Raw genomic sequence first — 27,792 nt, forward strand, 5'->3', positions numbered from 1 at the left:
TTTAAAATAACAATTATTTCATGGCTACAATTTTGCACTAAATTAGTTTAGATTAAGATTTTTCTAAAAAGAAGTTAGGCAAGCTATACTAATCTATTATCCTAGAAAAATACTCCCATAGTTGGTTTTACTGCCTCCACCAAAAGGCGCATCCTATTACCTCTGTTGGCAATACATACAAATTTCAAATCCAGTTGTTAAAAGGCAAATAAGTCTCTTTAAATGGTGAAACTTTATAATCAAAGTGATAATCAGTATGCAGTAAAATACTATACCAAAACAGTGTTTCACCTGCTTATATCCTTTCTAGAGATAGAAGTAGAGATAAAAGTCACTTAGGTCATGGCCAAAATGGTGCAGTGTTATATCCTCTCTAGGACTGTGAAGATTCATATGCTTTGAAATCAGCAAATGTTTCAAAAATGCATAAGCAAATGTCTGGTTCTTGTCAAAAACATTTGTCAACTTAGGAAACACCTATCTGAAGTCTTCTAAAGATGAGCTAACAAAAACAGCTCCACATTTTTTTGCAGGCAAAACTCAAGCATAAGTAGCATGCAGGAACTCAGGACTTAAATGGCATATCCTCCCCCAGGGTTAGTCTCTGTTCCACTCTGTCACTGATGCTTACATAGGCTGTTCCCAAGGCTTTCCAGGGACAGTAAGTCACCACACCAAAACATCATTAATTTAACCCTTTTTCAGAACCAGCAAGTTTTTATAATAATGAAGTAAACAAAACACTTATGACTCTCTCATGAAAGGAAAGTCTTTACTTTTCAAAGGGAATAAATTTAATGAATTTTGTCATCTGAGGATATCTAAAGAGAAATAAAGCCCAGAGCTTTTTGCAAACTATTTTGCACAACCCTTCAGTTATAAGAAAGTTGCGCTCTGAACACTTAAATACGAGCATACCTGGAACTTCCATTGCTGTCATCTTAGGTCCATGCACCTTGGTTTAAAGAGTTATTTATTCACTTTAGATAGACAGAGAGAGAGAGAGAGAGATTGCACAAAAACAGGGGGTGAGGGAAAATCTTAGGCAGACTCCCCGCTAAGTGGGGAGCCCAGCACTGGGCTCCATCTTGCACCCCTGAGATCATGACCTGAGCAGAAATCAGGAGCTGAATGCTCAACCCACTGAGCCAGCCAGGGGTCCCATGTCCTAGCACATTTTTAAACATGCTAGATACTATCACTTTTAAATAAGGAGAAAATTAATTATTTCTATGTATTGATCCCTGAATAAGGGCTCACACAGCATAAAAAAGTTGATTTAGATTATTCAATTCATTAAGTTCAAATTTTAAAACAGTTGAATTTCAGCAATTTAATTGAACTTTTGAATGAGTGATATTTGTTTTGAGCAGAGGTGGTTTTTTGGTGTTAAATCACTTCTGAAAAATAACTTAGCAGATTTTATTTCTTTCCATTGAAAGATTTCATTTAACTATCAAATTGACTTAGTTTTACTTCATGTCCTTAAGTCAGCCTCAACTTTAAAATATAGTTTAAACCAGTCATATATTTACACTATTGAATACCCATATACTAAAATGTAAGGAATTCTCCTTTAGCTAAGACTTTAACATATTTTCAATGGTGAATAAAATAACAACTTCGGTTAGTGGAATTACAAGATTAAGGCCAAAACCAGAATACATTTCATAAACTTTAACAAGTACTGATTAAACAAGACCTTTTAAGCACTTTTGGAGGCTTGGATAATTCATCATACACAGCTGTAAGTTTACTGTGCTTCAATCTTTTCTTCAGTCTCGTCTTCTTTTTCTTGGGATAAACGATGTAACTAATGCCAGCTTTTTTAGATGCTTCAATGAGAGAGAGAGACAGATCTCTCAAACTGCTTCTGTCTTGAATGTTATCTAAGATGGTATCTATATTTTCTTTCTCAGGGGGTTCTTCAGTTTGATTTTGCTGAGCCGTCCAATCTTCCAACTGCTTTGCTTTCTGAAATACAATGTCTTTTATATTGCTTTGCATGTCATCCTTAATCTCTATTGGCGTTGTGACCTCCTCCTCCTTCTTCAATTCAACTGCAGATTTTACTCTCTTATTAGCAAGGAAACAAAGATAGAAAAACTTAAAATCAATTTAGTTGCTAGATGCTTTAAACTAATTCAGTTATAATTATTATTCATGTAGTTTGGTCACTTACTGAAAATTTTAAATTGTATTCTTGATGTTTTTCAAAGTCAGCTTATAAAGTTAATAATAGGTTGGTTAAAGCAAAGTATAATAACTTGGTTATGTGCCATTTTGTTAGCTACATAAAAATAACACTATAAAGTAGATATACATTAACTGTTTTTTATATAAACTGTTATTTTATATATTCTTAATTAAAAGAGAATGCTCTTTACATATTCAAATAAAGTACATACTCTTTTAACTAAAAAATTGGTAGAATGGGTAAAAAATATTAAAGTGCTTTATCCTATAAAACCAATTTGTGGGCCTATTTTCAAAAGCATTTTAACAACATTGAATTTCCATACAACAGTATTCAAGTATTTTCTAAAATAATTTTCGATACTTACAAGCTTAAGAACAGAACTCCAGCCTAATATTTCTTTTATCTAATCATCAGAGAATCAACTTTACTTTTAATATCAATATAATAATATACCAACAATTATAAATAATTTGCAATAACCATGTATTAGGACTTGAAATTCTAAAAACTCATTATTAATAAGAGATTAGTTCCAATCCTTTGATATAGCATTTCCATCTTATTGAGCCACTATCAATAACTTAACTGCATTTAAGTTTGTTAGTAAATAATAATTTGCTATACAAATGTTTTTCTTTATTGTGAAGTTAGGCCCAAATTCCAAACATAACAATTTCACATAAGCTACTTGTATTCTTTAAGATACCCTAAGGTATAACAGAAATATTGACCCTCTATAACTTACCATACTTCCCCCATCTCAAGAAACTATATGTAACTCACTATGTAATTAAAATAGAGAATAGGGTTATACATAGACTATAGAATATGTGTATGTATAATATAGGTATATATCAAGAAATACAGACACATATGTATGTAAGTGTGATATATATATAATCAATCTGAGGAAAACATGTGCCTGAAAAAGAAGTAGAACATAAGATACACATATTTCCCCTTGCTGACTATATATGAATTACACAGAGAGGCCATATGCAGCTCTGTCAAACACTCAGGAAGGAACCACTGACAGAATCTATAATTATAAAGCAGAACTACCAGAGTGGGTTTGGGGTTCTTTCCCACCTTTACTAAAATATTATGTAAAATATTATATAATGTTATGTTATATTTCATAATACTATGTAATATTTGGGTTTGGGGTTCTTTCCCACCTTTACGGAAATATTATGTAAATATTACATAATATTATATTATATTACATAATATTATATAATAAAAATATTACAAAAAACATATGTAAGTTTAAGGTATACAATGTGATGATATGATACATGTGTATATTGTGAAATGGTTACTACGATAAAGTTAGTTAACACCTCCATCCCCTCACATAATTACTATTGTTTTTGTGTGGTGATAGCACTTAAGATCTATTCTCTTTACAACTTTCAAGTATATACAGTGTTGTTATAGTCACCATGCTATACATTAGAACCCCATAATTTATGTGTCCTATAACTGCAAGTTTGTACCCTCTGACCAACATCTTAAGCCTCTCCTTTCCACTATAGCCCCACTGTCCATTCTATGTTTCTGTAAGTTCAGCTTTTTTAGATCTCTCATATAAATGAGTACAGAAAGTATTTGTATTTCTCTGTCATGTTGCATAGTGTCCTAGGGTCCAGCCATGTACTAACAAAAGGTAAAGTTTCCTTCTTTTTTATAGTTATATTCCATTATTTATATATGTGTATTTAACACACACACACACACACACACACATGCACTACAAGAAAAGAGAACTGTAGCCCAATATCCCTGATTAATAAAACTGGAAAATACTAGCAAATGTAATTCAACAGCACATTAAAAGGATCATGCAACACTGATCATATGGGATTTATCCCTCAGATGCAAAGATGATTCAACATCACAAATCAATAAATGTGACATATCATATCAACAGAATGAAAGATAAAGACCATGTATGATTGTTTTAATAGATATAGATAAAGCATTTGACAAAATTCAACATTCTTACATGATAAAAACTCTTAACAGATTTGGTATAGAAGGAATATACCTCAACATAATAAGGTCCATATATGACAAACCCACAACTAAAATTAGGATGAGCAGTAAAAGACTGAAAACTTTACTGCTAAGATCAGGAACAAAAATACTCACTCTTGCTACTTAGTATTGGAAGTCTTAGCCAAAGCAATCTGGAAAACAGGCATCCAAATTAGAAAGAAAGTAGTAAAAACTGTCTCAGTTTTACTTGCAAATGACATAATCTTATATAGACAAAACTCCAAAGACTCGACTTTATTAGAACCAATCAATGAATTTGGTAAACTTGTAGGTTACAAAATCAACATACAAGTCAGTTGCATTTCTCTACACTAACAGTGAATTATCTGAAAAAGAAATGAAGAAACTCCATTTATAATAGCATCTAAAATAATAAAATTAGTTAGGAATAAATTTATTCAAAGAGGTGAAGGATTTGTATACTGCAAATTAGAATACAATGATGAAAGTGAGGAAGACACAAATAAATGAAAGATATTTCATCCTTATTAATCAGAAAGATTAGTCTTTTAAAATGTCCACACTACCAAAGCCATTAATAGATTCAATACAATCCCTAACAAAATTCCAATGTCACTTTTCACAGAAATAGCAAAAATAATCCTAAAATTCATATGAAACCACAAAAGACACTGAATAGTCAAAGCATTCCTGAGAAAGAACAAAGGTGGAGGTTTCACAATTCCAAAATTCAAATTTTATTACAAAACTATAGTAATCAAAACAGTATGATACTGGCATAAAAACAAACACATAGACTAACGGAACAGAATCAAGAGTCTAGAAATACCCCATGCATATATGGTCAACTAATATTTGACAAAGAAGCCAAAATACTCAATGAGGAAATGACAGTCCCCAATAAATTATGTTGAGAAAACTGGATATTCAAATGCAAAAGAATGAAATTTCCTATTTCACAATATTCACAAAAATTAATTCAAAATAAAGATTTAAATTTTAATTCTTAAACAATAAAACTACTATAAGAAGACACAGGGAAAAGTTCTTTGATATTGGCCATGGTATTGCTTTTTTTGCTATAACACCAAAAGTACAAACAGCAAAAGCAAAAATAAGCAAGTGGGACTACATCAAGCTAAAAAGCTTCCGCACAGCAAAATAAATAATCAGTAAAATGAAAAGGCAACCTATAAAATGGGAAAAATATTTGCAAACCATCTATTTGATAAGGGATTAATATCCAAAATACATAAGGAATTCTTATAACTCAATAGGAAAAAAATTTAAAAATCCAACTAAAAAATGGTCAGGGAAACTGAATAGGGATTTGTTTTCAAAAGACATATAAATGGTCAATGGGTGTTCATAAGAAGATGTTCGATATCACTAATCATCAGGAAAATGCAACTCAAAATCACAATGAGGGGGCACCTGGGCGTCTCAATCGGTTAAGTGTCTGCACTTAGGTCAAGTCATGATCCCAGGGTCCTGTGATAGAGCCCTGCATCAGGCTCCCTGCTCAGCAGCTTCTCCCTCTGCAATCTGTTCTCGCTCTCTCTTGCTATCTCTGTCTCTGTCTCTCTCTTTCCCTCTCTCTCTCTCAAATAAATAAAATTTTAAAAAATAACACATACACACACAGTGAGAAATCACCTCAAACCTGTTAGGATGGCTATTATAGGGAGGGGTTCCCATCCAAGACGACAACACAGCAAAACCCTGAACTAATTTTCTCCACAGAACACACCTAATTATACCTTTTTACAGAATAATTTCTCCTGAAGAACTGAAGGTCATCTGAACAGCTTCTGAGTAATCAAAGACAGAATAACAAAAAAAGAATAGCAAGAGAGCTAGAGACATGGTAACGGAAGGACCCTCCACCCCTGATCCTGCAAACAGCAGTGGAGAGGGATAATACTGAGGAACTGGAAACAGATTCAACTCTCCTTGGACACAGGGAAAAAAAAAAAAGCAAAAAAAAGCCATGGTTTATTTTTTTTTAAGATTTTAATTATTTATTTGATAGCGATCACAAGTAGGCAGAGAGACAGGCAGAGAGAGAGAGAGGAAGCAGGCTCCGCACTGAGCAGAGAGCCTGATGCGGGGCTCAATCCCAGGACTCTGAGATCATGATCTGAGCTGAAGGCAGAGGCTTTAACCCACTGAGCCATCCAGGCTCCCCAAAAGCCATGGTTTAAAAGAGCAACTAGCATATAAGACAACACTGGAACTCTGCCAAATGGAGGAGGAGATTTGGCAAGTTCTCCACGTCAGAGGAACTAGAGAACGACACAGTTTCCATCCATCCTCCACCTTAAAAGCCAGTCCAGGAGCGGAGTCTGGATACCATAACTGATGAGTCCTGTCATCAGTTATGGTATCCAGACTCCGTGAGTTTATTATCTCAGTAAGCCCAAGACCCACAAGTCCACACCAGCTCCTGTGGTGCTAGGGAACAAAAAATAAACCAGGATTTTTGTTTGTTTTAGTTTTTTTTTTTTTCATTAATTTTTATCTTTTTATCATTTTTTATTTGTCTCGTTTTGCTTTTATTTTTGTCCTTTTGGGGTTTTTTCCTTCTTTTTTTCTTCTCTCTTCTTTTTTCTTTTGTTATTTTATTATTATTTTCTTCTTTCTGTAAAAAGCCATGGTTTAAAAGAACAACTGGCATATATAGTCACAGATACAGCCAGCCAGCAAAAGCCACCAACCCTACAGAGTCAACACAGGGAACACTGTATACAAGACCATTCCTTCAAGTTTAGAAGTAGCTGTTCCATCTAGTCCATAGAAACAAAAGCAGAAAGTCAAGCAAAATGGGGAGACAGAGGAATATGCTCCAAAAGAAAGAACAACAACAACAACAACAACAACAAAAAACCTCTGAAAAATAAATAAATGAAACAGAGATAAGCAATATGCCTGATGAAGAATTTAAAGAAATGATCCTGGGGCACCTGAGTGTCCCAGTTGTTAAGCCTCTGCCTTCAGTTCAGGTCATGATCCCAGAATCCTGGGATAGAGCCCTGCATCAGGCTCCCTGCTCAGCGGGAAGCCTGCTTCTCCCTCTCCCACTCCCCCTGCTTGTGTTCCCTCATTTGCTGTGTCTCTCTCTGTCAAATAAATAAGTAAAATCTTTTTTAAAAAAAGATATAAGAATATTATGAAAAAAAGATGTAAAATATAGCAACTTATGCATAAAATGTACAGGAGGGAGTAAAAGGGGAAAAGAAAGATGTTATTTTTCTTTTTCTGTTTTTTGTTTGTTTGGGTTTTTTTGTTGTTGTTGTTGCTTTTCCAGAATGTGCTTGAAATTAAATGGCCATCAAATTTGTATAAACTGCTACTTACTTTGGGTATTATATATGAACCTAATGGCAACCACAAACCCAAAACCTGTAACAGATACACAAAAAACAAAGAAGTAGAATAGCTAGTATAAAAAAGACAAGGGAGGGGCGCCTGGGTGGCTCAGTGGTTAAGCCGCTGCCTTCGGCTCAGGTCATGATCTCAGGGTCCTGGGATCGAGCCCCGCATCGGGCCCTCTGCTCGGCAGGGAGCCTGCTTCCTCCTCTCTCTCTGCCTGCCTCTCTGCCTGCTTGTGATCTCTCTCTGTCAAATAAATAAATAAAATCTAAAAAATAAATAAATAAATAAATAAATAAATAAGACAAGGGATACCAAGTGCTGGCAAAGCTATGGGGAATAGGGAAAATTGTACACTATTGATGGAAATGTAAATTGGTATAGCCACAGCAGAAAACAGTATGGAGGTTCCTCAAAGAGTTAAAACTAGAACTACCCAAATCCAATCCCACTTCTGGGTACACACCCAGAATATAGCAAAGGAAACAAAGTCAGGATCTTAAAGAGATATCTTCACGCTCTTATTTCTTATAGCATTAGTCACAATAGTTAAGATAAAGAAACAACCTAAGTGTTCATCAGTGGATGAATGGATAAATAAAATGTTATATATATATATATGCACATACACACACACAATAGAATATTATTCAGCCATTTTAAAAAAGGATATTCTGCCTTTTGCATTAACATAGATGGACCCTGAGGATATCACGTTAAGTAAAATAAATAAGTTAAATAAGTCAGACTGTGAAAGACAAATACTACATGATCTCACTTATATGCGGCATCTTAAAAACAAAAACAACTTGAGGTACATAAAATAGATTGGTGCTTGCCAAAGGCCAGGAGTAGATGATGGATTAAATGGGTAATAATGGCCAAAAGGTACAAAATTCCATTATAAAATAAATAAGTCCTGCAGGTGTGACTATACTTAAAATACTGTATTGTATATTTGAAACTTGCTAAGAGAGTAGAAGGTTCTCATCAAAAGAAAAATAAATGTGTGACTGTGTGTGGTGGTAGATGTTAACTAAACTTACTTCAGTGATCATATTGCAATACATACAAACACTGAATCATTATGTTGTACACTTGAAACTAATAAAATGCTATATGTCAATTATGGGCCAATAAAATAATCTTAAGGATAGTGTGATTGTACAGGGATATAAAACAGAGAAATCAAAAGGTCAGTAAGAAAATAGAATGTCAGAAATGACATAGGAAGCAGGCTAACGTGAAGCAGGTTAAAAGCAAGTTACAAGCAAGTAAAAAAGAATTTAAAAGATTTATAAGATTTCAGAGAGAAAAAAAAGCCGGAAGCTAGTTGTCAATGCCATGGAAGGTAAGAACCAGCTTCTTTAAAAAGCCTGTGGATTATTGGTGCAGAGGAAAGTACATTGCATTTAGTAAGGGGGGTGTGGGTCGAAGTTCTAGTTCTGCCATTTATCACTTTCTGACCTTTGCTTTTTCACACATAAAACAAGGATAATATCTGTCTTGCCTTCCGTCTCTCAGAATGTAGTGAAGCTCAAGGCCAGACTGGAATAGTGTCCATAAAAGTGCTTTGAAATTGTGAGCCCAATACAAATGTAGGTCAGTATTATAATGACTTGACTTATACCAGGTTAAGTCAAACTATGAACATAAGATACTCCCAAGAGCTGCCAACAATCTCAAGTTGGCACCACCAAACCAGTTTTACAGGAGCTACCAAATACACACTTGAACCCAAACTTTTCATCAATTCTGAATGAATCAACTGACTACATTATTTCAGGAAAGCAAGCAAACAAACAAAAAAACCATCAATAGTGACTATTACTGGAAATATAAACATTTCTCTTGAATAATAAAAACTAAGAATTATCATACCTTTAATTGTGGCAATGGTGTACTGAAACATTTTTGAATATTTTCAAAGGATGCAGATTTTCTTAGGAAAAAAAGCTGAAATAATCAAATGATAAAAATTCATTGACTATAGATACTATTTGGTAAAGTAAAATATCATATGACAATTGATTAATGATAACTGCTTAGGTAAATTAATGAAATGCAGAATGCTAATTAAAATATACATTCTAGGGCGCCTGGGTGGCTCAGTGGGTTAAGCCGCTGCCTTCGGCTCAGGTCATGATCTCAGGGTCCTGGGATCAAGTCCTGCATCGGGCTCTCTGCTCAGCAGGGAGCCTGCTTCCCTCTCTCTCTCTCTGCCTGCCTCTCCGTCTACTTGTGATTTCTCTCTGTCAAATAAATAAATAAAATCTTTAAAAAAATAATAATAAAATATACATTCTAATTGATTTTGAAGTCACTGACTTCACAGAGAGAAGCAGAACTGAAAATCCATCAATTAATTAGAAAACTGTATAATAATAGAAATTATCTTATTTTTTAAAATTCAACTTGATACAACAAAACTTACCGAAGTGTTCTGATTGGTGCAAGTAGCACAGGTATGTATAAATCTGCCATGAATATCCTGACCCATGAATCTCCTTAGTACTGAGGCTACACTAGTGGGACATGAAGCAGCTACTGTCCTCTGAAAAGTCAGCTCTAATTATGAGCAACCTCAACATTTTACTCCACCAGACCATACAAATACCATCACTTGTTATGAGAGGTATTATACTGAAAGAGCTAGGAAATACTACTTTACTAGATAGTGTAGAAAGTACAGGAGGAAAAATTGACATGTCCCATGTCCTCAACCAATATAATGGTGGAAACAGAAAGAATAGAAATAACTGTAATCCAAAGCAGCTGTGACACTTACTAAAGATGGCATGAATGGATCTGGTGTGAAGAGAACATAGGGGAGGGAGAAATCAATTCTCAATGGGATGGGACCTCAATAGACTGGCAGGAAGAGGTAGCACGAGGCTTGCCTGTGAATGGTAGCAACATTTCCGTAGACTGAGAAAGAGCTGAGAATATTCCAGGCCAAGGAAACAGCCTAAACAAGCCCAGAGAAATGCTAAAAGGCAGGGGATTTTAGTCTCCAAAGACCTGGGTGCAGGCAGAGTAGAGAGTATGTGGAGGTGCCACAAAAGCAGAATATAATGGGAGGTAAGATAGAAAGTATAGTTGAGGCCATGTTATAAGGCTCAGTGAAGCACCTGACTTTATTTGGGAGGTGGAGTTACTCAGTTTGAGACATGAGTGACATAGGATTGGAAGAATTGGAAGAAGCAGCTACTAGAAATGAGAATATGTGACAGGTAGGTGTGAGTAGTGTTACTACAATAGTGCAGAAAGTATAAATGGCATTCCAAACTAGAAAGGGACATTCATTGGTTCAGTAATTTTTTTATACAATGGTTACTGCTTTAGGTGATATGGATAAAACAGTGATGAAGAATGCTATGATGCCAGGCTGGTGAGGAATAAAAAAGGTGAAACACACTTAAAGACGAATACTTAGTAAGTAAAAAAGTGATCTATATTAATTAGAAACATTAACCCCTCCCCCCAAAAAGTATCACCTAACTGTATGGGGGATAAAGTAGGGGCATAGACATCTTTTTAATCTAATTAACTGACTAGAATAGGATTTGATTTGTCCCATGGCACTGAGACTGTGCCATTCAGCATCCCAAGATATCACCAAGGGGAGCAGAGGTCTGAAGGCACTAATGAAAGAAAAATAAAACTATTTATTTGTCTCCCATAAAGTTCAAGACACATATTAAACCAGTTATGTATACTTTATACTTTACTTCTCTCAATTTCTCTCAATCACTATCTCTTTACTCTCCGATTATGTTTATTACTTAATTAGCTTACTTGATTACACTACAAAGATAACAAAGCCATGAGCATGAGTCTAATCACCACCTAGAAAATCCAGTTTTACTTTTTCATGGCCAAAACCAATCAGTTGGGTCTAAACATTCACAGACATGTTTCTTGAATCATATAAGACCTAGGCAAAGTACAAGTCCAGAAATCTTCAGAATTTTAAGAAAATCAGATATTCTGCTATTACTTAGTAAATAACTTCTTCTAAGGGTCACAAAGCCAACAAACGTACTTGAAAAAGAGGATATATGTCCTCAGCAAAGATACCAGTAGTGAATGTTCTGAGGCATTTCCCTAAGGAAGCACCAAGAAATAATTTTCAGAAGTACTAGAAATAATCTATCTGAGCTATTGGCAGATAAAGCAATCAACCCACAATTTAGAATAAAAATTGTACATACCCTAGTACTTCTGCTATGCTGATTTAAAATAACGACACTTTCCTTGCTTTCAGCTGAAAATCTCTCAGTTAAAATTCTGCTTGTTTGAATACTCTGTAATAAAAAGATAACAGTTTTAAATTATACTTTAAAAAGCTTATGATCATTGTTACCTCATAGTGCCTTTATTACCAAAAGAGAAACGTATGGAAAAAGTAGAATTATAGACAACACTTACCAGAGATACATCAAAAGTTCAGTTATAATAGGCTTAGTATTTAGCCCAAAACCACAATTTGGCTTTCATGTTGGCCATTAGCCAAATAGATACTTCTACCTTACTTCTGGTATCACTAATCTTAGAAGCAATCAATTATACCGTGATCTCATAGCTTAGCATTGAATCTATTTAGTATATCAATATTGGAATTATGAATAAGACTTATTTGCATTCATTGTCAATATAGGACTATTTACTGTCAAATACAGGTAATCATTCTAAATTTTTATTGGAGTGAAAATCTCACTAAATGTTTATAATTCAAACTCACCAATTAAGTTATATATGTATATTTATTGTTGTAAGGGTAAACTGCTGCAATCATTACAATTATTATTAAATGTGTTATCCTTCTATCTTATAATCAGTAATTTGGATATATAGAAACAACTAGAAGATCTAAGTTTGACATCCTGGTGTATTTATGATGAATTAAATCATGCTGCTACCTTGCTTAAATGTTTAGGTCTCAAACTTGCTTAAATGTTTAGGTCTCAAACAAATAACATTTCAAATTTAAAAAATATTTATTCAGTAGGAAATTAGCTTTTAAAAAATACCATGAAATTATCTGAGAATGGAATGGATATGGAAAAGGATGTGGGTAATTTAGGAATCACCAGCATTGATTTTTATTCATGTTCTATTATATTTTTATAATGTAGCTATAGCGCAGTGTAAGGTAAGACAACTATTAAAGCAGAAGGATACTTGGTCACCGCTATTCTTCAAAGATAAACTACGTGACTCACATGAGATTTTGGAACTATTTTGTCATATGTTTACACAAAATATTCAAATATGACAGAATAACAACTATTGTATATTTAAGGAAATGCTTTTAACAATAAGAAGGACAAAAGTCTTAATACTGTATTTTGCAGATATCAAAATAGCAAAACATACTAATAATCAGTGGTCACTTTTTTCTCTTTCAGTTTCTTTCTTTCTTTTTTTCTTTCTTTCTTTCAAGAGAGAGAGGGAGAGATAGAGAGGGGCGGAGGGAGAGGGAGAGAGAGTCTCAAGCAGACTTCATGCCCAGGGCAGAGCCCATCGTTGAGTCTCAATCTCACAACCCTGAGATCATGACCTGAGCTGAAATCAAGAATCAAATGGTTAGGGGCACCTGTGGCCCAGTGGGTTAAGCCGCTGCTTTCAGCTCTGGTCATGGTCTCAAGGTCCTGGGATCGAGCCCCACATCAGGCTCTCTGCTCAGCAAGGAACCTGCTTCCCCTTCTCTCTCTGCCTGCCTCTCCACCTACTTGTGATCCCTCTCTCTATATCAAATAAATAAATAAAATATTTTTTAAAATTATTTAAAGAATCAAATACTTAACTGACTGAGCCATCTAGGTGCCCCAATTGTTGCTTTTTTAAAAGAGAACATGGTTCATATGGTAGGTTCCTGGAACCTACCAAGATATTGGCCAAACTAATGTGTCTTGAGAGAGAAACTATTGTTTATATGATATCTGATGTAAAAATCCTCCCGCTCTACTCCAGAGATACTGCAAAAACTGGTATGCACCCAATAAAAGTTGGGATGCAGGTAGAAATGGAACCAGTTTTGCTACTTTAAAAGCCTATTATGACTCTGCTTCTAATTATGGCAGACTAAGTAATTCTACTGAAGAAAACTAAGAAATCTACTTATACTACAAAAAATACAATCTTAAAAGCATCAAAAAGTTAACATGATGATGAAGAAATAGTAAGCCAAAATCTAAGAAAATTCAAGAACCTGGAAAAGTAAGCCCAATATTCAAGACGCTTTTGTTCTCATATTTACCAAAGCAACTGCAAGTCTGAGCTGCGAACTGACTTCTTGGGGCAAAGGTGAGAGAAATTGAAGCCCAGAACCTACCTAAGGTATGGAGACTGATTTACTTATATATATTTACATATATGTAATATATTGTATATATAAAAATATGCAAGTATCCAAGGCTACAGGGATGCTACACCCCCAGATTCACCCCCAGCTATTCCCCCAAGAGTGAATAGAAGTAGGCATGCCTTGCTGGCTTAGTCAGTAGAGCATGTGACTTGTGACCTCAAGAGATCAAGTCCTGAGCTCAAGATCCATGTTGGATGTGGAGCAAATCTCTAGGAAAAAAAAAAAAAAAAGAGTCAGTGGAAGTAAACCAACCTTTGTGTAGACTTTCAACCTGAGTTCCATCACAAGGGTGGCCAAAGAAACTCAAGTTTCAGCCTTTGACTAAGACTATTTCTGAATCCTAAGAATCCCAGGTTCTAACAAAAAATTTCTCTGAAGAAAGAAATTGTCATTCTTGGTCTCAAATGTCTCCTAAAAGTAATGTTTTAAATATAATAATAAAAATTTAAAGACAGACAGGTACATAAAGAAATAAAATGCCAGAACAAAACAGATTTGGAAAAAAAATAAGTACTCTAAAAAGAAAAACACAAAAGTAAATTAAAAAATAGAGTAAACAAGTTTAACAGTAGCTTAGACACAACTGAAGAAAGAACTAATTGACTTGAACTATAAGATAGCTCAAAAGGGAAATTATCCTGTATCCAGCATCAAGAGGAAAAAGGTAGCTAATACTTATAGATTAAAGTCCCAAAAATTGAAAGAGAGAATGAGCAGAGGCAACATTTGAAAAGATAGTGATTAAAAATTCTCCATAGTTGATGAAAGACATCCAATCACATATTCAAAAATCCCAATGATTCCAAAGCATAAATTTAAAAAAAAATCTTCAGCTAGCCACATCATAATGAAAATAGGGAAGAAAAGAGAAAAATTTAAAAGTAGCCAGTTTGGGAGGAAGAAAGGAATCTACTCTCCTTGAAAAAAATTCATATTTAAGACTTACTTCCCATGGGCACCTGGGTGGTTCAGTGGGTTTAAAGCCTCTGCCTTCGGCTCAGGTCATGATCCCAGTCCTGAGATCGAGCCCCACATCAGGCTCTCTGCTCAATGGGGAGCCTGCTTCCCCCACTCTCTCTGCCTGCCTTTCTGTCTACTTGTGATCTCTGTCTGTCAAATAAATAAATAAAATCTTTTTTTAAAATTTAAAAAAAAAAAGACTTATTTCCTAACAGCAACAGTGGGTGGTGAAGTGGAGAAAGACAACTATCATATGCTCTCCCTGATATGAGGAAGTGGTGATGCAACATGGGGGCTTAAGTGGGTAGGAGAAGAATCCATGAAACAAGATGGGATAGGGAGGGAGACAAACCATAAGTGACTCTTAATCTCACGAAACAAACTATGGGTTGCTGGGGGGAGGGGGGTTCGGAGAAGCGGGGTAGGGTTATGGACACTGGGGAGGGTATGTGCTTTTGGGTAAATTGGAAGGGGAGGTGAACCATGAGAGACTATGGACTCTGAAAAACAATGTGAGGGGTTTGAAGTGGCGGGGGGGTGGGAGGCTGGGGTACCAGGTGGTGGGTATTATAAAGGGCATGGCTTACATGGAGCACTGGGTATGGTGAAAAAATAATGAATACTGTTTTTCTGAAAATAAATAAATTGGAAAAAAAAAGAATATTAGAATATCATTAGTGTGCTAAAATAAACTATCTGCAATATACATCATACCCAGGTAGAATCTCTCTCAAGAATGAGCTAATTAAAGACATTTGAAACAGAAAAACCAATATTTTCACTAATTGCAGACTTCCCACTACTCTTAAAACAAATTCTAAAGTATGTTTCAGGCAAAAAATAAAATGATTTCAGACAATGTTCTGAAATGCTAGGGGGGAAAAAAGAAAAGAAAAAAAGAAAGGGATAAGCTTATGGATAAAAATACAAGAAATATTGTATAAAATGATAACAACAATGTATTGAGGGTTTTTAAAGATAAAGATCTAAAATATAATGAAATAAAAACATATCAAGTCAAGAAGGGGTAAATGGAATTGAAAGGTTTTAAAGTCATTGTATTTTCCTGGAAGAGTGCAAAGGTACTGATGAACATAAGATTATAAGTTAAAGATGTCTATTTAGGGAAACCACCATAAGAATAAGAAATAGTATATATACTTCCAAAATAGGGATAATAAAACACAATTTATCAAAATAGTTGAAAAATTAAAAATAAAACCAGAGTATATTATATTTAGACCACTGATTTTTTTTTTAAAAAAGGAACAACAAAAGTTAAATTAAGAAAAAGAATAAAACAAAGGCAGTGTCAATAAAAAACATGAATAATATGTCAAGATAAAATTAAAAACACTAGTAATCACAATATATATAAACATGGTAAATTTACCTTTAGAACATAGGGCACACAAACCATTTCCCATTCAAAGGAAATTTTGAACAAAGGATTCTTTGAACAAAAGTCTGGTTCCAGTTGGGATGCATGAAAAGGGTCCTGGGCCATCTTTTTATGCCAGAAAGTCCTTTTGGATCTTTTTTCCTCTAGACCTTAGGTACGAATAACCACCAGCAGTGACTTACTTTTGGACCATCTTTCTAATGGGTTACTCCATCACCACCAGCTGTAACCACTCCCAATTATAAACCAATTTTAGTACTGCTACGATTCTTATTTCTGTTCAGAAACTTCTGTCTACTCTCAATTCCCTGTACTCACATTTTCTAAATACAAACAGAGAAAAATACATGCTTCTACTTTATAAACATAGGGTTTGGAAAATATTGCACTCTTTACAGTATAATGAATAATATTGCATATTACTTGTATTGCCCCCCAGCTGGGCCATTTCCATTAGAAGAAGATACAACCAGTGGAGGCTACAGAGAGAGGAAGTTGTAGGAAACCTTCAGACCATGATGTAGTCTGACACCTGTGAAAGGGTAAGATAGAGGAAGGAGTGAGAAGGAAGAGCTTCAGATCACAAAGCAGTTCTGAGATTCAGCCAGACAGATGGAAAGTTCCTGAGCCAAAGCCTCCTGTTGAAACAATCCCACATCAAGGAGGTATGGGTCCTCTAGCAAACCCCTTGTGCTCACTCATTGGCTAGGAGAAGCCCAGAGGGAAAATGACCTTAGAGTGAATGCCTTGATAGATCTACATCCAGAAGCTGGAGGCTGGCAGTCGGGTATGCTTATGTCAACAGATTCTTGAAGGAGATGGGAGCATCACATTTGCATGGATGCCATACCTACTTCTGCAAATTAGTATTCACCAATCTTAGACTAAGGCAATCTTTTATATACTTTACATTATGAACCTTTTCATTTTAGCCCACTACATATTTTTCCCCAAAAAACATTATCTTCTCAAATAAATAAAAGGTTTAAGCTATACTTAAGTAAAGGAAATGCAAATATACACAACAACTGTTCAAGACTTAAATTACACATGTACTTTGACCAAGAATTCTAAATAGAAAAATATACATATGTATACAAAGACATATGTGCACATATGGTTTGTGGAAAGGTTGTCTTTCTTTTGTTTTTTTGTTTGTTTTATATGATGCAGCCTCAGCTGAGATCCTAACTAAAACCACGTAGAGCTATTGAGCCAGAACCTCCCAGTTAGTCTAGAAACTGTGGATTCCAGATCCTCAGAAACTGTTGTGTGATAATAATAGTTTGCTGTTTTAAACTGCTAAATTTGGGAAAATTTGATTTGCAGCAATGAATAATTAATATACCCTTTAAAACTGGGTTAGTGGCTTTTAGCACCAGGAAGAAGTAAGGAAAAAGGGTAACAGAACAAATGGGAAAAAGGGGACTTTTTCTGAATGGGGACATAATTAGTACCTCTCTGGGTTTGTAGGAGAGTCAAATGAGATAATACACATGAAGTGGCTGGCACAGTGGCTGGCTCATAGTAAATAATAAATGAGAATCGAAGTATGTTTTAAGCAAAAAAACTCAAGATACAGAATAATATATATTATATTATTCCACACATGTAAAAACATTAATTTCCCCACACTTGCATTACATAAATGAAAAAAAATGTCTGAAAGGATATACACACTGCACTTAATATTAGTAAACTTCAGAGAGAAGAGAACTGGGAAGGGACGGCATTCAAGGGAGGGAGTGCTCTCTATGTCATGTACAGCTGTATCATTTGAATTTTTTCTACACTTAAGTATCCATATATTACTTGTGCAAGTTCTTAAGTAATTTTAATTGGCCTTGTTACTCAGAACAGCAAAAGCAATAATATTGCTAAAGAAATTAGTAGTGGTTTAACAAGAGGGAGAATAAACAAATAAAATTTTTAAAAGATAGAAACCACAAATTAATAATAATAAGTAGTAGTAGTAGCAGTAGTAGTAAATAGTAGTAGTAGTAGACCAAATTAACCATATACCACTTACACAGCTCCTCTGAAACCAAATAAAAACAGCAAAGGATTATAATGGAAATATTTCTGAATACAACCAGAAAAGAACACAAGGCTAGCCATATTACAATAGAATTCCAGCATTAAAAGAGCCAAAGTTGGTCCTTTAAAATTGATGAGACAATAAATAAAATCTTTAAAAAAAATAAATAAAATAAAATAAAATTGATGAGACAGAATTCATAAAAAAGGTAAAACATTACTAAATTCATAATAAGGATAAAACAGCTTCTAATCACATAAAAAAACTACTGGTAACACGTGAAGAAATAGGTAAGACTCAATTGCTAAAAATCCCGAACAGTGTTTTGTATTTTTATTTTTTTAAGTTTATTTATTTTTTAGTAATATCTACATCCAACGGAGCTTAAATGCACAACTCCAAGAGCAAGAGTTGCATCCTCTTCCAACTGAGCCAGCCAGGTGTCCCTACATACACAGTGTTTTATAGATCAAACAAAAGATGAAGAGAGCAAGATGGCGGAGGGGTAGCAGACTAAAATGACATCAGATCCCAGGAGTTCAGCTAGATAGTTATCAAACCATTCTGAACACCTACAAACGCAACAGGAGATAGAAGAGAAGATGATCAGCAATTCTAGGAATAAAAAATCGACCACTTCCTAAAAGGTAGGACATGCATAGAAGTGAATCTGAAGCCATGGGAAGATAAACTGGGTGGGGGAGTGGACAGTGGCTCCCAGCAAGCAGCAGAGCAATGGAGCACAAAATCAGAACTTTAGAAATTTGCTCCAGTGAGGGACATTACTCCAGAGGCTAAAAGGGGGTGGAGCCCTTGCCGGGACATTGTGGTCTCACGTCCCGCAGGGTCACAGAAAGATTGGGGGAGTCTGAGTGTAGCAGAGCTGTCAGGTATCGGAGCAGGGAAGCTGACTGAAAAGACAGAGCCAAGGCATGAGCTTTCAGATTGGGGTTACCTTAAACTGTGATCCAAGGCAGTCGGGTCCCTGCTCTTTGGAGGAGGGTGAAACAGGTGATGGGGATTAAAGAGTATATTTATTATATCTATATATATATAAAATATATATAATATATATTAAATAATATATATATTATTTATTATGATGAGCACTGAGTAATGTATAGAATTGTTAAATCACTGTATTGTACACTTGAAACCAATATAACATTGTATATTAACTATACTGAAATAAAATAAATATAAGAAATAAAATAAAATAAAAATAAGAAATAAAACAAAAAACACTGAACCACCCAAAAATTAGAAAAGAAAAAATGCTTTTTTCAATGAGTTAAGCATAAATTATTCCAATATTCTTCTGTACATATGTTTGTAAACATTTACATCATAATGAAGATATACTTGAAAGCATATTATACTCAGTGTAGTTTCAATAAGCTAAGCACAGGATTCTTTTTTTTTTAAGTTTTTATTTAAATTCTAGTTAGTTGACATACAGTGTAATATTATAGAAAAGAAAAAATTCTAATTGTCAACTAATTACCTTCGCAAATGGTTCAAATATTCCACTGAGTTGTTCCATATTTTCTAGATTATTTCTATGTTATATTAATTTCAGAGTATTTTTAAAAAATGAAATATTACCCAATTAACTTTTTGAAGCAAGAATAAGCCTAATAGGAGGATCCAGTGAAGGAAAAAAATGGTATTACATACATATTTTACCATGAATATATATTAAAAATAAAATATTGCCTAAAAGAATTCAACATAATATTTAAGCATAAAGTACCATGACCAGGTAATCTAAAAAATGTAAAGATGCTTCAATATTAACATTCAGAGTAGGTCAAATATGAATGTGATTCCATCCATGCCTTGGTTGCAAGGAAGGTAAGAGGTAAGTTGATTTTCCATTTCAAGCAACAGCATATATGGACAGAAATTTTTAATTTAATTTTGCCTTTGACTCTATTACACTATTAACTTTCTCATATTCTGCCTATGACTTCCTCAACTACTTGTTTTATTGTTTTCTAATATGATTTTTAGTAAGCTGCCTTAAATCCCATGCATATAAAATAACCCTAAGTACCATTAAAAGATTATGCACAATAATGTTCATCACAGAACTGTTTTAAGAGGAAAAAAAATAAAAAGGAAAAAGAAAGAGGGGAGAGAAAAGAAGGAAGAAGAAGAAAAAATTTTAGCCATAAAAGAAAATGGCCCAAAAAGTGGGCCGTAATTGCCTTGCAGAAATTCTTCACCAATAATAGGTGAATAATAGGTGAATGGTTTTCATCTCTTGATTTTTCTAAGTTTTAAAATAATCACTATAACATAAACTGAGAGAAAACACTGCTTAAGGAAGGAAGAAAAAACAGTGATAATCATATTGGGTGATGTTAAGCTTTTTTTAACATTAAATTAACTAAAAGTTCACTTTAAAAACCAATGACATGAAGATCTTATATATCTTGGAACTTTAGTCAAATAAAATATTTTTTCAAAAAGAAAACAGAACAATTTTCTTGACTGGCTAAAGTAATATGGATTAAGTATAATACTATAGTACCATCCAGTCATTCTTAATTATGCCAATAGTTGTCTGACAATTTCCATAAAACTATCCAGTAAAATTTAATGTCATGATCAATTACACCATTTAATTATTAAACAACAATAGAGAAAAGTCATTCTGCAGGTTACCTCGTATTCTGGATATAGAGTTTCCTTCATAACAGATACTGGGGCAGAGAATTTGGGTGAAGTTAGACTCCAAAACAACTTCGTACATCCTGGATAAGCAGACACCTTTGAAAATAAAATAAGTCTATTAGAAACTAACAAACGTTCTGTAGTTTAAGAACCCAAACTCCTATCAAAAGTATTTCTAGTGGCCCAGATAGTGAGTTGATTGGTTCCACAGCCTCTGAAATTCTGGGAAAGACAACTTTTCAACCCATCGGATTAGCAGAAATGTCAAGTTGGCAATTCCAATTTATGCTGAGAATGTGGGGAAACTGCTAGAACCACACGGGAGGCAAGCTGGCCATTCCTAGGAAAATAGAAAATGTGCATGCCATATGAACCAGTAACTTCACTTCCAGTTATATATTCTAAGAAAATTTGTATACATTTTCATGAAGAGACATGTACAAAAATATTAATATAGGGGCACCTGGGTGGCTCAGTGGGTTAAGCCTCTGCCTTTGGCTCAGGTCATGATCTCAGGGTCCTGGGATCAAGCCCCACATTGGGCTCTTTGCTCAGCAGGGAGGCTGCTTCCCCCCTCTCTCTGCCTGCCTCTCTGCCTACTTGTGATATCTATCTGTAAAATGAATAAATAAAATCTTTAAAAAAATTAATATAGCTATGAAATAGCAAAAAACAAAGTCCAATCTAAAGGTCCATTAATAAAAAAACAGATGAATAAAATATGACATAGCCATATAACTAATACTACAGGGCTTTTCAAGCCCCCAAATTACAAACCATAGATGGATCTTAGAAGCCTAGTATTGACAGCATAATAAGGAAGTTTTAGAAAGACGGAAACAAAATAGTGTCCCTTATCTAAATATCTCTAGAACACACAGAACTACAGTATTTATTGTTTAGTGTCACAAATATATCTATTAAAGTATAAAATCATGGACGAAGAAGACCGGAATTATAACAGTAACTGCCCTTAAGTAGGGAAGAAGAGAAAAAGAATTAGAAAAAAGTACAAAAGGACTTATTTTTCAGGTTTACTTTAAAAATCTAAAACAAGTATGACAAAAAGCATCAGTTCTTGATGAAGTGTCCCCAAGTGTACGTTAGTTTGGTTTCTATAATTGTTTGTTTATTCAAACTTTTTCAAAATAAAACTTAATCAGGCATAGGTGAATTTTTAGGGAGGTGAAATTCTTCTTTTTTTTTTTAAGATTTTATTTGTTTATTTGACAGACAGAGAGGCGGGCAGAGAGAGAGAGAGGGAAGCAGGCTCCCTGCTGAGCAGAGAGCCCAATGCGGGACTCGATCCCAGGACCCTGGGATCATGACCTGAGCCAAAGGCAGCAGTTTAACCCACTGAGCCACCCAGGCGCCTCATGGGAGGTTAAAATATTCTATTTGCTACTGGAATTGTGGCTATATAACGCATTTATCAAAACTTACTGAACTTTAGAGCTCAAAGAGAGAAACTTTATGTATGTAAATTTTTTTTTAAGATTTTATTTATTTATTTGAGAGACAGAGATCACAAGTAGGCAGAGAAGCAGGCAGAGAGAGAGAAGGAAGCAGGCTTCCCGACGAGCAGAGAGCCCAATGCGGGGCTTGATCCCAGGACCCCGGGATCATGACCTGAGCCAAAGGCAGAGGCTTTAACCCACTGAGCCACCCAGGCACCCCCATGTATGTAAATTTTAAAAAATCATTTAGGAAATCAAGAGGAATCCCAGGGTAGAATGCAGAATGTAACAACACAATCTAACTGTATTAGAAATGTATGAAACAACCTCACTGAAGAGGTTGTGGGGAGAGTTGTTGAGCTTAGTAGCTTTGGAAAAGAATATAGTTTATAAGAGTAAAGACAAAAGAAATTGTACATAACACTGAATTTAGTTGTGAAATTGTATCTCGCAGAAATGAGGGTTAATAATTCTGATACTTCTCTACTGGAATTGAACAGTTAAGTAAATTAGATGGAAGACGGTAGAAGCCAGGGTTATCGTTATTGGATTGGGAGTTTAAAGAAAAGCAAGGGAGGAGGTTGGAATGATCATGTGGTAATGGATTAGAGTTGAAGACATCAGTATAAACTCTTACTTATCTTAATTTAGACACAGATGGTTACATATAGAAATATTTACAGGAGTTATACCAAACATATTTCCTTGCTGTGTCAGCTGAGGAGGCCTGGTACCAACAAGCACACCTAATGCCTAGATCTTAGTTTCTAATCACATTCTCCAATAAAGGCAACTAGGGTTTCTTATATAACTGGCTGAGTCTATGGACTAGGGCAGGAAATATATAAGAAGAGTCTGGTTTTTTTTTTTTTTGTTTTGGGTTTTTTTTTTAAATTGTGTTATGTTAGTTGCCATTCAGTACATCATTAGTTTTTGATGTAGTATATAATTCATGTTTGCATATAACACCTACTGCTCCATGCAATCTGTGCCCTCTTTAATACCCATCACCAGGCTCACCTAACCCCGACCCACTCCCTTCTAAAACTCTCAGTTTGTTTCCCAGAGTCCATAGTCTCTCGTGGTTCATCTCCCATGATTTCTCCCCCTTCATTTTTCCCTTCTCCTAACATCCTCCATGCTATTCCTTATGTTCCACAAGTGAAGCCACACAATAATTGACTTTCTCTGAGCCTGTTTTTGAAAGAAAAGTATTTTAAAAATCCCGCAAGGGGAGCCTGTGTGGCTCAGTTGTTAAGCGTTTGCCTTTGGCTCAGGTCATGATCCCAGAGTCCTGGGATGGAGCCCTGCATCAGGCTCCCTGCACTGCAGGAAACCTGCTTCTCCCTTCCCTACTCCCCCATGTTTGTGTTTCCTCTCCCACTGTCTCTGTCAAATAAATAAATAAAACCTTTAAAAAAACAGAATAAAAATAAAAATAAATTTTAAAATCCCACAATAATGGGATATGTTAGAAGAGACAAAGGAGGGGTGCCTGGGTGGCTCAGTGGGTTAAAGCCTCTGCTTTCGGCTCAGGTCATGATCCCAGGGTCCTGGGATGGAACCCCACATCGGGCTCTCTGCTCAGCAGGGAGCATACTTCCTCCTCTCTCCTCTCTCTCTGCCTTCTTGTGATCTCTATCTGTCAAATAAATAAAATCTTTAAAAAAAAAAAAAAAGAAGATACATAGGAGTCAACTGAAGGAACTCTTAATAACCAAAGCTCAAAATATGTTAGCAAAACAATAATAATAGTAATAGTAATAAAGTATTATTAGAATATAACTTAAAGTACAACAAAACCATCCATGAGTCATACTGATACAAATAATTGAATGAATATAAGAATAGACAAATCTGTACAAATACAGATTAAATTTTTTGTTATACTCTACCCTCAGGAAGGTAGAGCACAACTCCATATTCCAAAGACTGCAATATGGAAACGGAGAGAAAAGGAGACTACATGATGAAGAAACTTGGCAAACACTACCTTAGATCATTAACATCAGAAGTGATAACACAGGTTGATAATTTGCACCTTTCATATGATGTGATCAAAATGGCACTTTACCTTGGTTGTCTTAATTTCAAAATCACATCGGGCAAATCCCAACTGGAGGACATTCTACAAAATATCTGACAACTACTCCCCCAAAGTGTCAGAAACTGTCACAGCCGAGAGAAACCTAAGGCAACTAAACATGACAACTAAATGTGGTATCCTGGATGTGATCCTGGAACAGAAAACGGACATTATATAAAAACTAAAGAAATCCGAATGAAGTATGGACCTTAGTTAATAATAATGTATAAATACGGGCGCCTGGGTGGCTCAGTGGGTTAAGCCGCTGCCTTCGGCTCAGGTCATGATCTCAGGGTCCTGGGATCGAGTCCCACATCGGGCTCTCTGCTCAGCAGGGAGCCTGCTTCCTCCTCTCTCTCTCTGTCTGCCTCTCTGCCTGCTTGTAATCTCTCTCTGTCAAATAAATAAATAAATAAATCTTTAAAAAAAAAAATACGGGGTCATGATACTGTCAACTGTATTAGTCTCCTAAGGCTGCCATAACAAATTACCACTGGGTGGTTTAAACTAACAGAAATGTACTCTGTCACTGCTCTGGAGACTAGAAGTCCTAAGTCAAGTTGTAGGAAGGTCCATGCTCCTCTGAAAGCTCTAGGAAATGATCCTTTCTTCCCTCTTTCGAGCTTGAAGTGATTGTCATCAGTCCTCGGCATTCCTTAGCTTGCAGCTGCGTCATTCTAATCTCTGCCTCTGCTGTCACATGTTCTTCCCTGTGCGTTCAGGTGGCATTTTCCTCTTATAAGGACCCTGTCCTATTGGATTTAGGGCCCACTCTAAATCCAGGATTCATCCCCAAATCCTAAATTATATATGCAGAGACCCTATTTTTTTTTTTATCTAAATGTGGTTTTGATTTGAATCTCCCTGATGGCTAATGATGATGAACATTTTTTCATGTGTCTGTTAGCCATTTGTATGTCTTCTTTGGAGAAGTGTCTGTTCATGTGCAAAATCCCTATTTTCAAATAAGGTCAAATGCACAGGTACTGTGGGTTAGGACTTAAATATAGCTCTTTGGGGTCACTATTCAATCCAATATTGTCATGTTAATAACAGAGGAAACAGAATGTGTAATATATGGGAAACCTCTATACCTCTGTAACTTTTCTGTACTCTAAAATAATTCTACAAAATTAAGTTCATTATCAATAAATAATAATAAAGCAAACAATAAAAGACAAAATTATTTTTAAAAATGGTCAGAGGCATTGTGGTGCCTGGATGGCTCCACAGTTGAGTGTACAACTCTTGATTTTGGTTCAGGTCGTGAGCTCAGGGTCATGGGTTTAAGTCCCATGTTGGGCTGTGCACTTGGTGGGGAGTCTGCTGGAGATTCTCTCCCTTTTCCTCTTCTCCTCCCCCTGCACACACATGCATGCACTCTCTTTCTCTCTCAAATGAATAGATAAATCTTTTCTTAAAAATAGTTGACATCAAAATCTAAGGTGTGCTGTATGGTGACTAACAACATAATAAAAAATTTATAAAAATTAAAAAATTTAAAATGGAGGCATAAAAATAATCAGGCATTCATGGCAAAATGTTCAAGAAAATGTGGTAAGATTTTAAAAATAATAGCTGCTTGAATGCAGGGTATTATTGGTAATAACATTTCCACTGCCTTTTACACTTAATTGGGCTATTCATCTTCCCTAAAAAGATTTTTCAAGAGAAAAATGACCTCAAAAAAAGAAAAAAAGAAAAATGACCTCAAATAATTTTAAAGCATCAGTATGTAAGCATCACTGCAGCATTAACTATGAAACCTTAAGAGGGACATCTCCCAGAGTATGGATGTTACAGACTTTTTAGAGTAATCTACAAAGACCTAAACACAGTAAATAAAGATCCACAATTATAAGGTGACATTGAGCCTTGACCACTTTTATTTCTAGTCAGATATACGTCAACCATTCCATTCACTTCATCACGTTTTCTATCTACTGACAGAGTATTTAGAGAAAGGCAGATTTTGCAGTTGTCTGGTTAATTTGGTCACCATACGAATTCAAAATTAAGTTTCCATCTCGTTTGTCCTCTGTTTTGCTGGGCACGCTGCATCATTTTATGCTGTATAGACCTAGAGCCACGAAGTCATTACTAAAAAGATGAATAAAACCTTCCAAAATCAGCTGACAGCTCTTCTTCCAAAGATCACCTAGAAATTAAGAATATTTCAGGCATTCAAATGATAAGACATACACGATACAGTAACTCCTTCCATGTGGTAGATAGACGTCCAGCAGCATAAGCCTCCAGAATAAAACGATTCCCCTAAAGTAAGCAAGATACAACCCTCCAAGTGGGAAGAGAGGAAAATGTCTCACTAAGCAAACAGCAACTTTGTTATCAAGGAAAAGCATAGGTGCACCTTCAGGAGAGAATTTATCAAATTAAACCAGTGAAAAAACACTCATCGTGGTAAACTGATTTCTTTTGCAATGCTCAGAATTTTCTAAGAGAAGAACTAGGAAAATGGTTAGAAATGATGGGTTGGTAGCTGCCAGTACTTAACAGGAGGATAGATACTACAGAGCAAACTGAATTATTATTAAGCAACCAGCTTGACTTAGTATAATAGCACCTGCACAACCCCTAAGGGTACTATGTATATTACAAGCCAATACAATAAAATTGTATTTTCCTGACTTTTCCAAAGTCGGGAAATTCCGTTCACAAAGGGAGAGAGACGTGCAAATTAGTTCCTAGGGGTAAATTAAGCTACATATAAAGGAAACATAAGGATGAACAAGACTTTTCAAAATGTGGTCTGAGACTCTAAAGAGCCGAAGACCTTTTCAAGGGTCCTTCCAAACTTTTTCAATACCTTTCCACACCTGAAAACTATTCACTCAATAATATTTAGAGGCTACTTGCCTCTCCTCTGCGTTGAAATTTGCAGTGATAACGCAAAAAAAGGGGGGGGAGCAAAACTGATGACAGCTTGGCGTGAATCAAGGCAGCTGCACCTTAAAATTGTCCACCAGAAAGGAGGAAAAAATATTAATTTTATTATATCTCAATTTTTTTAAGATTTTTATTTATTTATTTGACAGACAGAGATCACAAGTAGGCAGAGATTCAGGCAGAGAAAGAGACAGAGGAAGAAGCAGGCTCCTTGCTGAGCAGTGGGGCTTGATCCCAGGACCCTGAGATCATGACCCAAGCCGAAGGCAGGGGCTTAACCCACTGAGCCACCCAGGCGC

General features: G+C 35.3%; 1 protein-coding gene across 1 annotated transcript in view; it reads right to left on the minus strand.

The window, feature by feature from the left end:
- The window catches only part of TTC6 (tetratricopeptide repeat domain 6), a 143,641-nt gene that overhangs the window by 62,256 nt on the left and 53,593 nt on the right, over nucleotides 1–27,792 (minus strand). Inside the window, exons 6-10 of the mRNA XM_044231166.1 lie at nucleotides 21,035–21,139; nucleotides 11,817–11,901; nucleotides 11,532–11,556; nucleotides 9,476–9,536; nucleotides 1,703–2,076 (exon numbers count right to left, since the gene is read on the minus strand). Coding sequence (XP_044087101.1) covers nucleotides 1,703–2,076; nucleotides 9,476–9,536; nucleotides 11,532–11,556; nucleotides 11,817–11,901; nucleotides 21,035–21,139 — 650 coding nt within the window. The remainder of the gene's footprint in view (nucleotides 1–1,702; nucleotides 2,077–9,475; nucleotides 9,537–11,531; nucleotides 11,557–11,816; nucleotides 11,902–21,034; nucleotides 21,140–27,792) is intronic.

Source organism: Neovison vison, chromosome 13, assembly GCF_020171115.1.
Source record: "Neovison vison isolate M4711 chromosome 13, ASM_NN_V1, whole genome shotgun sequence".
Lineage (NCBI taxonomy): Eukaryota > Metazoa > Chordata > Mammalia > Carnivora > Mustelidae > Neogale > Neogale vison.